At 46.8% G+C, this 13,802-nt stretch overlaps 1 protein-coding gene across 7 annotated transcripts in view; it reads left to right on the top strand.

The window, feature by feature from the left end:
* The first annotated feature begins 3,823 nt into the window (after window positions 1-3,823).
* RANBP10 (RAN binding protein 10) overlaps window positions 3,824-13,802 on the top strand; it is a 100,783-nt gene continuing 90,804 nt past the window's right edge. For 4 of the 7 annotated variants that reach the window (XR_008749851.1, XR_008749850.1, XM_055819100.1 and 1 more), the window contains exons 1-2: window positions 3,824-4,076; window positions 4,993-5,104. Coding sequence is in view for 4 of the 7 variants with exons in the window: in XM_055819100.1 (XP_055675075.1) it covers window positions 3,872-4,076; window positions 4,993-5,104 (317 nt within the window). In the remaining 3 variants the exon portion in view is untranslated. The remainder of the gene's footprint in view (window positions 4,077-4,992; window positions 5,105-13,802) is intronic. The other 3 variants (XM_055819099.1, XM_055819098.1, XM_055819102.1) reach the window with 3 other exon arrangements.

The following is a 13,802-nucleotide window of genomic DNA, read 5'->3' as shown; positions in this document are numbered from 1 at the left end:
AATGCAGTAATTAATTCACAAAGATGACATCTGAATCTGAAATTCAAGAGTTAGCAGCAACATACAGATTTTTTATATATATATATATAAAGAAAGATTAAAATTATTAGAACTTGATTGACTTTCTAATAGTTTGAGATGGTTCCTGGGCTTCCAGTAAGATTCAAAGTTGACCGAGCTAGCTAAAGTTTGGAAGTTTCACTGGAATTCTTCAACTCACCGGAGTCTTCTGTTTCTTGGACAGGATGTATGTCAGACTCTTGATATACGTTTGACAATCTGGAGTCTCACAGGAAGATTCAGGAGCAGTCCTGTGCAATGGCAATAAAGAAACTTTTCAAAATACACAGAATTAACTAAATATACAGTGCAGCTTGAGAGCCTGGCTCATGTGTACTTAAGGCAAGCAGTGAATTATGAAGTGCCTGATGGAAGAAAATATCCAATAGGCTAATGTACAATGTAAGGGAGGGACTGATGAACTGGCAAACCATGGAACAAATATAACCAGGAACTGTCTTTCCTAGCCTAGAAACTGCAGTGTATAGGTGAAAGGCCTTTTAAGAAGTAAACATACAGTTGCACGTGTATTTTAGGGAAAATGAGGGTGGCCATGATATGGTAAAGCAATCCAGAGACCTCAGCGAATACGCCAGTGCTGCACTGGCACAGCATGACCACGCGCCCAGCTTGCTACCCCAGCGCCGGCTTCAGCTGCCAGCCCGGTTTCATGCTCGGGTGGCAGGTAGCTGTTACCCCGCAAGCAGCTCTAACCCTCCCACCTGCCGCCTGCCAGGGCAGGTGCGCACAGGGCGAGCTGCACTAGCCTTCAGGAGCCCAGCACAGCGCTGGGGTGGGAGATCATATCTGGTGGGCTGCTGGATCTCCCACCTGAGTGTGCACAATGGCAGCCTCAAGTTGCAGCTCTGTGAAACATGGTAAGGGCTCAGCACTGCTGAAAGGGGAGGTCCTGCTTCTCCCCCACCACAACAGGCTCCTGATGCCCTAGGTAGTGCTAGCTCTACAGCTTGCTGGACAACTCTCTGAGCTGTTCTAGTTTGCTAAACCAAGGGAAAACCTGCAGTTAGCTGGTTTGGGCTGACTAAAAACATAACATGGAAGTTCACCCCTCAGTGCGGGAGGTGATTCTGCAGCTGGCAGTGAGGATGGAGACAGAAACCCCAAGCAGCTTGCCCAAGGAACCGCACCTTTGGGTGAGGTTCCCTGAGACACTGTGAGCTGATCTAGCAGCTTACAGCTCTTGAAAAGCCATACCATCTCCTCTGAGTCGTCTCCTCCTGCTGTTTGCCTTGTGCTGCTGCCACTGCTCATCAGACCTCTTCATAAACTTCATTAAAAAGAGTTATCACCTCAGCAGAAAACTAACCCAGGGTCATCTTTTAATTTTGCTTAGCGATCAGCACAATGGCATAGACAAGAGAAGATTGTACATGGCACAACATGCTTTCATTGCACAGTCCCACCAGCACGAGGAAGCAAGCCATGGAAGCTTGGGCTGTGTGCCTGGCTACAGGGAGGTATGGAAAAGCAGTGGCAACTGGGAGCCATGCCTGCAAAGACCAAACTCGGCTAGCCAGGGACACTCAGAACCAAAGAGCAGGACAAATACGGAGTAGCCTACGGTCAGAATTGCAGAGTGTTTTGAAAGTCTCCAGTATATAACAGACCATTCAACATATAGTAACTCATGTTTTAGAATCTGAAGGGCACTTTTCATGCACTTAAAATAAGGTTCCTAGCTATCCAGAAATGCATCTTCTTATCTGCAGATAAACTTGCAACCAGTTTGATACTCAGAGTACTGCTTCCATAAGAACTGATTGCACTTACCACCCAAGAGCAGATGTCCCTTCTTTTCTTGCAGGATAGGATCTTAAGATAATGGCAATTTTTACAGTCAAATCAGTCTGCTAGGCTGTCAGTACACTACCCACCACAACACCTTACAAGAGCAGGGTCTTGTAAGGGACCTCAAGATCCCTGGTTTGGAAACTGAAAGGTCCCTGTTCCCAGGTAACCACATTAAGTGAAAAAAAGAAGTGCCTGGAACTACTCCCATGAGCAAAAATGACTGCTACTTGGACGGGGCTACAGGCAGCCTGCACTTGGAACGAATGGATTTTTTCAGCGTTGTAAAAGCTAGTAAAATTGAAGGAAGAAAAACTTCCTTGTTTGATGAAAGGTACTTCCCAGGAGTGCAAAACATACACCTTCAATATAATCAAAGTTGCTTTTACTATGTAGAAACTTTCTTGAATGGATATATGCATTGCTGTCCATGTTGGAGCTCTCAAGCAGAAAAGAGAGTGATAGCACACTTTTAGACTACCTGCATCATATAACTCTGAGATCTGAAGGTAAAAACCTATCTGTGGGTATAAATTAGGCCTTCACTGTGCTGGCAGGAGCCTCAAGACATACAGAGAAAAGTAGGCTTGGCCACAAATTTCCTTCTGAGGCAGCCTAGGTAGATGTCAGGGCCTCCAACAGGCCTTAATTACCCTGACCAGCCCCAGCTGAGACCCTCACCCACACAGCCTCTTGCCAGTTGGTCCAGGAGCTCCATTTAAGCTCAGGCCTGGGCCTTTACACCCTGCCTGAGCTACTTGGTAATTCTGTCTTCAGCCCTCTTTCTGGGACATGCCTTGGACCTGCACTGCAGCCCTGTTGCCAGGCCTTGCTCAGGCCCTGATTCATCACTTGGTTTCGTCCGGGACTAGAAGCAAGTGCTGCGGGGGAGGCTTCCCCTGTGCTGGTGTCACCTTCAGCAGCCATTTCGCCCTCCCTTGGGGAGCAGCCCTGTGTCTCAGAAGGCCAGAAGTACAGAGACCCATGTGCTAGAAGATGCCATCCCTTTCCAGGGAAGGAAAAGAAAGGTGACCACTCTGCTTTTATAACTAGTCTGAACTATTCAGACTAAGTAGAACAAGGTGTTGGTGGTAGAGGCAAAGTAAATACTCTGAGTAAATTCCTTTGAGAAAGGAATAGCAGGGAAAACAGCTAGTAAGGAGAGGCACTGCTTTCCAAACGATAAACTAACTCTGGCTAACTGTAACCAGTAACAATGGCAAAGTTAAACGCTACGAGAGTCACTTGAGCGCGGCGCTCGCCCCAAGCGCGGTTCGCGGAGACTGTCCCCCGCCGCCTGCTCAGCCCTCTACGGGCCGCGGGCTGCGGCAGGGCCGGGGAGGCCTGCAGGAAGGGCTCGGCTTCCCCTGGCCCAGTGCCGCCCAGCCCGGCCCCCATCCGCCCGGCGGAGCGCGGCGCGCCGCCATGGCCCGCGCTGTGTACGCCCGTCGCCATGGAGACGCTTCCCCTCAGGACCCCACTCCCGCGTGCCGCCGTAGCTGTCCCCGCGGCGCCTGACACGCCGGTGCCTCTCGCCAGCTGCGCTGGCGCCGCCGCAGCCCAGCCCCGGCGCCGTAGGAGGGGGACTCCGCGGAGCGGCAGCGTCTGGACCGAGGCCTCCAGAACGGCGCTGCCCGTTGCCCCGACGGGTCGGCGGAGGCCGGCCCTTGCGCGGCGGCGGACGTTGGGCGGCCCCGCTGCACGGCGCTGCCGCGGAGCACGCTGGGAATGCGAGTCCCAACAGCCGCGGCGGTCGCCGGGCCCGGGCGGGGAGCGGACGCGTTTCCCGGCGCGCAAGGCGCGGGGGGAGGGGCGGGGCGCCGGGCGCGGGGCCTGCTGGGAGTTACAGTCCCGGACGGGGCGAGGAGCGGGCGAGAGGGCGCGACGCGGACTCCGCTTCCCTTCGGGCAGCGCGGCGCCATTGTGGCCACGCTCGCAGCCCATTGGCTGGCGGCAGGAGCCGGGCCTCGCTCCCCGCCCGGTGACACAAAGCGAATCCAAGATGGCGGATGCGGGCGCGGGGAGCCTGCACGGGGGGGACGCGGCGCCGCTGTGCCCTCCCGAGGAGCAGGAGCTGAGTCAGCGCCTCCGCCGCCTCTACCCCGCCGTCAACCAGGAGGAGACGCCGCTGCCGCGGTCCTGGAGCCCCAAGGACAAGTACAACTACATCGGCCTCTCGCAGGGCAACCTCCGCGTCCACTACAAAGGTGCCGGGCTGGGGGCGGCGGCGCCGGGTTCGGCCTCGGCGCGGGGCGGCTCCGGCGCGGCCCTTGGCGCGGCCGCTCCTCGGGGCTGGCCGGGCGGCGGGCTGGGCCGGCGGTCCGGGTCTCCGCTGGAGCGCGGCGGCGGCCGTGGCAGCGCCGGGGGAAGGGGCGGCCCGGCCGGGGAGCCGCGCCGGAGTGGGCCGTGCACCTGGTCCTGGGGGTCCTGGCCGGCCCTCGGCCCGGCGCGGCGCTTTCCGGGGCTGGGGGCACGGAGTCGACGGCCCTTTCCCTTGCGGCGTGTGCTGCCTTATAGAACGGTTTGCAGTGTCACCGGCCCGGCCGTGCGGCCAGCGCCTCCATTTACTCCATCACTCTCCTTAGAACCTGGCCGAGGGGCGGGTGGCATCGGTGCGCTGTGCAGCCAGGGCTTTGGCTCCTTGGGTTTACACAAAATAGATGCTCGAAGACCTCTAGGACTTGGGGGAATCACACTGATGTTTTTCTTGTTCGCTCTTGGAGGCCGTTCTCCCAACCCACCCATTGGAGAACTGATTATTCCTTTTCCTGCCCGGTTAGTAAACACTGATGTCATTCCCCTCTTGTGTAATCATTTTTGTCTTTCTTCTGTTTGTGTATGTTGGTCTTCAAGTTATGTATGTGGGGAGGGGGAGAGGTAGTACGGTGAGCCTTTCTCAGTAACTTCCCGGTGAAAACAAAGGAAAAAATACAGTGTTAATAGCGTAGGGGTTGTTCATGGTGGCGGTGCAGGATCGTATATCCCAGTTCTCTGAAAAGCGTGCTTTAAATTGTTGGATATGTGTAAGAAACAGATCCCCACTGCGTTCAGATAGTGGTGTTGTAGATCAAAATGTGGGAGAGTTCAAATCCCATCAGTACTTACCTTTCCGTTCTTTCTTAGGTCACGGTAAGAATCACAAAGATGCTGCCTCGGTCAGGGCTACACACCCTATACCTGCAGCCTGTGGCATTTATTACTTTGAAGTGAAGATCGTCAGTAAAGGTAGAGATGGGTAAGTGCCTTATTCCAGTTCAGTGGTTGGGGATGTGTATTTAGCAGTTCTGCTGTACTCTGACCTCCTTTCTAGAAGGGTTAGAGGTCCCGTGGCTGCTGGGTGTAACAGGCAGGTGCATCATGGGGAGGTTATATTCTCTTGGTTAATAGACGTAAATGTGGTAGAATGCAGTGGAAGCAGAAGCACTTACACAGCTGCTTTCTGTGCTGTTTGGTATGGGCAGTTTTAAAAATTCAGGAAACTTCGGGTCTCTGGTGCAATTTGAATTGAAATAATTTATCCTTTTTGCTAGCTAGGTCTGGTTGCTTGGATTTCTGGAATTACGATGCCTCAGAAGTGGAGTGAAATATAAGGGAGGAACCCTGAACTTAATTTTGGACTGTTAGGTGTTTGCATGGTGAGGAGCAGTCATGGTAGTACTAGAGCGCTGGAAGAAGAACTTCTGAAACTTTTTTTTTAGAAACCCCATATGCACGATCAAGGACAAGAAAATATAAGCTGGAATCTGTGCTACTTCTGTCATCTCTAGGCCCTGAACCTGGACTCAAGTCATTATCTCAGGATAGATTGCACCACAGAGTATCATGACTGATAACTGTGGAAACTCGGGAGGCTGTGCTGGAACTGGAATGCTAAATACAAGAGCGTTTTTCCTGACCCAGTCGTGGTTTTTGTGGTAATATTTAATATTCTAGGCTGTTGTTGAGACTGTGTTTGCCCTATCGGTCTATACTGCTTTGAACAGTAGCAAGTGGAAGAACTGCAAAAGCAGCAAATCCTATCGGTGGCATTAGAAGCAGCCATCCCTTACTAGGCAGCATCTCAGTGAACTGAACTGGCAATGGGTTTTGGATCTCATCCAGTCCTGCGGTCACTGTATTGGGCAGTATTTTGATGCAAGATGTAACGGAACCAGGAATTACATGGAGTTCCTTAAAGCAATATTCAGGATCTTGGGAAGTGTGGGAGAGGAACAAAGGGGGCATTTCTGGCAAGGTCTGAGTTTCTACTGCTAGCATGGATGTAATTTTTAATCATTGTAAAGGTATCAGCATGCTGTGTGTGTGTTTGGCATTTTTTGTTGCTAAAGGGTGAATATTGTGGGTATAACTATCCAGAAGGGAAGGCCACACAGGAGAAGGTATTGAGTGTGATTAATTAATCCAGTCCTTCAAGAGTAACATTTGAACTTTGTCAGGCTTAGTGGTTGTAGGGAAGGGCAGCAACTGTTCCTACTAAAAACCAAACTGAAGTCAATAACTTCTTACCATTTGAATTTTTTTGCTGTCGTAGTTGAATTGAGAGGTGGCCTATTTGTAAAGGGACTTGCAAAGAATCTTGAATTGTGCTGCATTTAGGCCTGTAATAATTATTAGGTTATCCGTGCAGAGGTGGATGCTGGGCTGAATGCTTTAGAAATGTAGGGAAAAGAGAGTCTTTATTCTTCCATTTTGCTGGCTTGGCGATTAACTGCTTGTCTGTTTTGAAACCCTGCACTTGATTAGTTTATGTAACTGCTAAAATTGAAATAATTTATAGTGAACTTCGAAACAATTTTCCAAAGAAATCACATTATGAAAGGTCACTGAACAGCACTTAATCCTTACTACATTCTAGATCAGTCTTACAGGGAGGTAATGAAATTTGCTGCTTGTTGCCCAAGATCAGAGTTTTCTGTATTAATAGTCCATTGTGATTACGGAAAACAGTAAAAACAATTACTTTCCAGGAATACTTTCAAAGATATGGAACCATGTGTATTAACATTATAGCAGTAGGAACATGAGATGTTGATAGCTATGATCTGAAGTCAGGGCAGTGGTGAGCTTGTGAGAGCTTGTCTGATGTCCCAGCCATTCCTCTGCCTTTTCTTCTGCTGGTAGAGAGCACTCCGATTTTTATCTTGCACACTGTGGTACTGGGGATTTGTAATTGTGAATTTATATTGTAGCTGCTGCCTGTGTGTCACTTAAGAAGGTACTCTTGCGTGTCTTAATGGTTTGAAGTCTGCCCGTTGGAGCCTTGGTATCTTTAAGTAAACTGCAGCAGAGAAGTCTCTTCCTAGGAAGCTCTGCAGTGTTTATTATGCCATGGTGGCTTCAGTTTAGAGGAATAAAAGTCCGGAAATGTAAAGAAAGGATTGGAGGGAATGAGAGGAAGTTTTGAAGTGGCAAAAGTGGCAAAGCATGTCCCTAGGAGCTTGACTGGAAGCCTTTGAGCAAGGGGAGAGGAAGAGGAATCTTTCTGAGCTCATTTCTAGAATGGTACCTCAGGTGTAAAGTCTCTGATCTGTAGCTTGTTAAATTTATGCTGTACAGAGTAGTGAGGTAAGAACAGTGTGATGGTATTCACTGTGTCTCTCTTGCTGGAGTTTGTGATAGCTTTTCATGTTTAGGTTTAAAATGCAAGTGATTTGGCTTTTGAAACAAAACCAAAAAAATACTTTTGGTGGAACAAATATTGGGAAAGGCGTTTTGAGGAGTTCTGATTGATTTTGTTCAAATGTATCATCTTTCTGTGCTAATAATTGTTAGTCTAGCACTCTGCACTCTGGTTAGATGCTGGCAGTTGCTAATAAGCAACAGAAACAAAGGTTTCTGGTAGAAATGGGATAGAAGCTCCCAGTGGTTTTTGCTGGAGATGGAAGAATCCTGAAGCTCACATGATAGCATTTTACAGCCTGTCAAGTGTATGTTGCCTGTATATGATATGCTGTGATAAGAGGGTTCTTGAGCTGGCATCAGACTGTGCCACTTCTGGATTGGTGGTGTCATGGTGGTGGAGACACCTGAGCTATAGAGACAAATGAGGTACTAGTACCACCTTTTTGACTTCTCCATTCTGATAATTTCATGGGGCTAAGGTGATTATGTATGCTGTGGTTCTGTCCTTTGTTTCCTCCCAGCACATTGTATCCTAGCAGTAAAAACACACACTCTCACCTCCCCCACTTTTTCAGGCAGTTACTTTGCTGCTCGGTTTTGCAAACCCCAGTGCAAGGAAAGAGGGAGGGACTGCAGCAGCTCAGACACAAGGTGCTTTAGACTGCCACGGCACTAGGCCTGTAGCTGGCAGAAAACTTCCTTTTTTGCAGTGTCTTTCTCCCCTGCCCTTTAATACACCTGCTCCATAAAGGTGCTTTGGTTCAAGAGACGACTGATGTAAGTGCTGTCTTTACCATCACTAGACTTTTCTGCCTCGGCATTGGTAAAGTCTAGCTTGGTTTCCTGGCAGATACTTCAAAGCAATTACAGCATGCAAAAAGCCCATTTGGTACACTCAGCTTTCATTAGCTTTGGATCTTCCACTGTTTGTGCATTTGAGATACAACCACAATCCTTTGAGTTAAAGATGATAGAGACTTTACTTTTAGCTGAATGGCGGTCATTTCTCATCCTGGTAATTTTAGTCTTTATTGATAAGAGGTCATGTTTGTTTACTGGGTGTGGTTTTTGCGGAGATTTTGGGTGTTTTTGTGTTTTGTTTTGTTGTTTGGTGGGGTTTTTTTCTGGGGGAGGGGAGGCTGCCAGGCTACCATTGAAAACTTGTTTTGACAGGGAGGCTAGGTAACATATAACAGATCTATCTACTGACAGATCTGATTTGCTGTCTGTACTACTTTTTGTTTGGGAAGATGGTTCTTATCCTCAGAGAGTAAGAGGAGAACTCTACTCTGCTTCAGTCCCTAATTCCAGCTCTCTTCTCACCTCCTTGTCTGTGCTGAACATGCAGGGAGTGGTTCCACAACACTTTCAGATGATAAAAGTCAAGACTGGGATTCTGCCTTTCCATTTATCCTATATTTCTGTGCCTTCCCTCATGCTGACAGTCTGCTGCCTGGCCCTATGGTGAGCTGGTTCAAGGAGATAACTGTTTGAAAGCTGGCCACATCAGAATAATTATGATGATTTAATCTATTGACATCATTGTCGGAAATTGCTGCTTTGCTTTTTTTTTTTTTTTTTTAATTAAATTGAGAACTGTTTGGGGTTCTGCTCACTGACATGGGTTGAAGGCAAGTCAGTAAAGGGAAGGGCTGAGCTGGGAGAAGGAAAGGTAGGATTGCCACAATCCTCATTTAGTTCCATTCAAAGTGTTGTTGAATAGTTTTGTCTCTTTAATTCCTGAGCCATTGTGTGCATGTCTCCTGAGTGTTGTCCAGTGGAATGAGAGGACAAGAGGCAGTGGGTCACAAGTTGTGGCGAGGGAAATGCCAGCTGGATATAAAGAATTTTACTTGTGAAAATGGTTAAGCACCAGAACAGTCTGCACGGAGCATCTGTGGGCATCTGCATTTTCAAACATAGGCTGCCTGATAAAACTGTAAGAGTTGCTTATCCTTTGGGCAGAAGGATGAAGAAGGAAGGTCCCAAGGTCCCTTCCAGTCCAAACCCCTCCATGGTTCTGTGGATGGCTGACTTCCAGCATTCCTCAGATGAGCAGACTCACAGATATGTACGTGACTCTTCTGTTCCTGAGCTGCCGCAAATAACTCATGCTTTTATCACAGTGGTGTTTATAACAGTTCAACCTTAACTATATTGGAGGCACTGAACTTTTATTCTCTCTCCCGTAAATACATGTTTCTGTTTGCTGTTGATTTGTCAGCATCTCACAGCTTCTGTTTCCCCATTAGATGATCTCTGCTTGGTAAACAGGAACAGTGTAAGACTCATTAGGGCAAGGCAGTCAACCCACAACTTACAGGCTGTTGTGACTCAGGACAATTCATCTTTGTTGTCCTCTTTATGCTGGGGCAAGGTGAGTTGTCTCATGGGTGGCAGTGCTTGTTCCTGACTGCCACTTCAGTTTCTTGACCTGTTTTACCTCCCCCAGCCACACAGTGGGTTGTGATGGAGTGTGACCGGGGAGGACATCCCCAAGATTGATCCTGACTGTGCACAGATTCCTGATTCTAGCAAAAGTTCACCTGTCCTGTAGCCTCTTCGCCATTTCTGAGCTGCTCCTGGGAAAGACAGCCCAGTGGCCTGTGGATTGCCTTTGCAATGGCAGTTTGCTGTCAACAGAGTCTTTTCTGGTAATGGTTTGGTTTTAGATAGCGGCTTACTAACCGATATTTCGGCGTGCTGGTGTTTTGCAGCAAGTCTGACCTCTCTGGCAGTGACGGAGCCCGCTGCCTGTCCATAGTGGCTCTGGGTGCTCTGTGCAAACAGCAAGTGTGGTCTGTGGGCAGAGGAGGTGCCAATGGCACAGCCCTCTGTGCCAGGGGAGCCAGATGGTTTCACGAGGACTTTGAGCTGTCTCGGGAAGGCTGCTGAAAGCCAGTCTAGCTTTTCTTCTTGCCATGATTATTTTTTTTTAACCCTCTTTCCTTTGTGCCAGCACTGATGACTCTGTAATGAGCTGGATCATGTTAACTCTTTTTTGCTGGATCAGTCCCTGGTACAGTGCTTTGTGTGCGGAGTGGGGGAGAGGAGATCCAGAAAGGTAGAAGAGGGAGGGTGGGAAGACCTGTGCAACAGAGCGTGGTGGTATGCCTCTTCCAGCACTTCTGTAGCTGCTTTGAGATGTGCTGCTGGTTGTCCAGAGGTGTCGGTCAATGCTGGCTTGGGTTGTGGGCATTTTTCTGCGAGAGGGGGGAAAGTACTTTGAGGATAGTTACCAAAGAGCTGATTGAGCTTAGTCCATACCGTAGTTTACTTAAAGTCTTCCTTTAGCACACAAGTGCACCACATCACTTAAAAATAGCTTGGTTTCTTTCTGACTGAAAAAGAAAAATAAAGGTCACATGCCTTGGTTGTTTAGCAGTCTTTACATTTGTAACGAGTAATCTGCCCCTCTCTTCCTTGCTTACATTTTTCCTTGCCAACTTTCCATTTGTCTTCAGCATATGGCGAGTGTGATTGCTCTTTGAAAGGCTTTTTGCTTGTGTACTCTAATGTTTTCCAGATGCTGATAGAAGGACTATCCATGAAGCTCTGCTGTCAGTGGCTTTAATGGCACAGTTGTTCTGTGGACCCATCAGCTGGTTATACTGCAGACACCTTATAATGTCATGTGTGTCTGGATGTGGCTTTTAGGGAAGGCTAAGGGATATTCTGTGGGAGCTGAGGATTTCTAGTGTCTGCATGTGCTGTGTGATCCCTTATTTGTATCTGATAAGCCTGTAAATAATTGATTCCCTCCCCCTTTTGATTTTTTCCATCCTGGTTTCCAAGAATCCAAAACCAACACAGAGAGGGGGGTTGTTACTCAGTTTGCAGGTATGTCTGCTTACTTGAATTTATGCTGTTCCGCAGACGTTCATTTAAACAAACCAACACATAAATAACCCCCCCAAGTAGGTTCAGTAAACAGTTCTCACCTTGTTCCCATCTGCAAACAGTCTTGCCCAAGCCAGTCTTGCTTGCTCAGCCACTGACTGACTGCCCTTCGGTGCTCGGAAGTGTACAGACACTCATTTTCTGTGGAGGTTTTGCATCAATTGATGGCATCTCATATTAGTTATTTTTTGTCGTTGTTCTGCTAAACCCTTGCAAAACCAAGAGCAACTTTTTCGATTTAAAGCAAGTTTTGAGATGTGAATATGTGATTTTGAAGTTGATAACTGTTTTTTTAATTGCCACTTAAAAAAAAATTCAATTAAGTGGAAAGTGAAACTCGGTGCTTTATAGCAGCGTCATGGGTCCATCCATTGTAATGGTAGAATATCCGTTTCTCATTAATCTGTGAAATTAGGAAACAAAATTGAAGTAGTGATGGAAATGTGTGACTTTGACTTGTGAAGTGTGCATTTAGGTATATCTGAAGTCTGAGATCTAGATATCAGGCTGTAATAATGTCTGTCTGTGTGTTCATTTTTCTTTTTTCTGTTTTTTGTCTACTTGGAGTTGTGAGATTTTTACACAGTAAAGAAGAAAAATTTCGGGGAAAGGTGGTTTCTGGTTTTGTGTTTTCCCGCCCCCCTCCCCCTGCTATTTCTGAATGTCTGCTATAGAAAAGGTAGTAATATTCTAAGGATGTTCAGTTGATTTCGCTAGAGTTCACTTTTGCCATATGTGCTAAACGTTGTTATGCTTCAGTTCTTCAGAATATGTTTGCAGTTAATAAGTCAAATCGTAGAATAATGGGAACTGATTGCTTAGATCTATACGCCTAGAACATTTAAATAATTATCTGTTTCATAATTAAATTGCACAAGTTGCATAACTTCTACAGAGAGGGGAACTTTTTTCCTTGTGAAGCTCTGGGATGATGAACAGCTAAAGAATTTATCATCTGCTGTGAAGCTTGACTCTCGTCAGCTGCACCACTGACCCTGTAAAGCTGAGTTGCATTAACTGTGTTCTATTGATGGCACTGCCAGATTCGTTTTCTTAATTGCTTTTCTAGGAATGGGATTTACATTGTTTGTACCTGTGGTACAAGACTGGATCTCTATTCACATGCTATGGTTTCAATCCTAGAGATGTGATCTTCCTTCTTGTTTAGAAGTTCTTGATATTGATGCGTTCCACATCTAGCCTTTGTTCCTTGTTGGGGAGGTGGCAGCATGTAAAAATGTGTGAATTCAGTGTGTGTTGCTTTCCCGGTGCTCACTCTTAACTCTGGCCGTCGCTGTTTTAAAGAGAAAGTATTCTTGTTTCATAAATACATGTATTAAGACTTTGTGTTTATTTTTTCTGTAATGTTTTCCACATAATTTAAAAAAATAGATCTTGCATAAATATTGCAGTTACTTCTTTCTGTAATTTTATGAAAACTTGTGTTCTCAGGAAAAATCATCTTTTCATAAGGATTGTTACCATCCATTTCCTGATCAAAGTCTAAACCAGAGCAAAAGAGCCTGTAAGGATGGGACAGTACCTCTTAACAAAACCAGCTACCTGGCAGCAGAGTGTGTTTTTTCTGGTTTGGGTATTGCATTTATATTTTTCCCTGGGTTCTAGTGTAGAAAACAGGAACTCATGCTGCTGTTTGGAGCTGACTGTCTGGCACGATGGACTGAAATGCAAAATTAGTCTTCGTTGTGAAACTTGCAGTCTTTGTATAACTTACCCTTTTTCGGATGCCTTTGTGAGATATTAGCAGTACCTCCAGTGACTTTACTGTTTTCTAGGCTTTGTTCACACCAGGAAAAATGGCCTGTTGCTTTGACTGCCAGTCTAACCATCTTAAGTCCATTCAGTCGTGGAAACCTGTTTTAACTTTCCCCATCTGTTGGATAAAATTTTTCAGCAACTCTGAAGTTGGAAGTGAGGTTTGTTAATCACCAGGACAAACTGAAGTTCTACTTACTCAGTTGGGTGTAACCAGAATAAATAACCAGAGAATTAATATCAGTAATGCTTTATGCTGTTCCCAGGGTGAATGCACCATTTGCCACCAACACAGTTTATGTGAACTTTGTTAAATACCAGCAGACTTGGAGAACAAGTCAGCTGTCAAGAGTGTAAAAATCTGAAGTTGTAAAACTAAGTTGGTGGGACAGCTTAGCTTCAGCTACAGGTGTTTTTGACCACAGTATGTTGCAGGATTTGGATGTGATGGTGCTTAGGGTGACAGATAGAGATGTTGGTTATTCTGGCCTGATCCTAGTGGTGACTTTAGCCTGGAGAGGCTTGTGTTTCGACTTTTCTTTCTTAAATGGTGCTCAAGTCAAGTCGTCTTCTCTGATCTGTATTTGTGGTCTTTCAGTATTCCTACATATGTTGCCAATCTACATCATCAGTCT

This window comes from Falco peregrinus, chromosome 14, assembly GCF_023634155.1.
Source record: "Falco peregrinus isolate bFalPer1 chromosome 14, bFalPer1.pri, whole genome shotgun sequence".
Taxonomy (NCBI): domain Eukaryota; kingdom Metazoa; phylum Chordata; class Aves; order Falconiformes; family Falconidae; genus Falco; species Falco peregrinus.
Note: the sequence above shows the minus strand (reverse complement) of the source record. Positions and strands in the feature narration are given on the sequence as shown.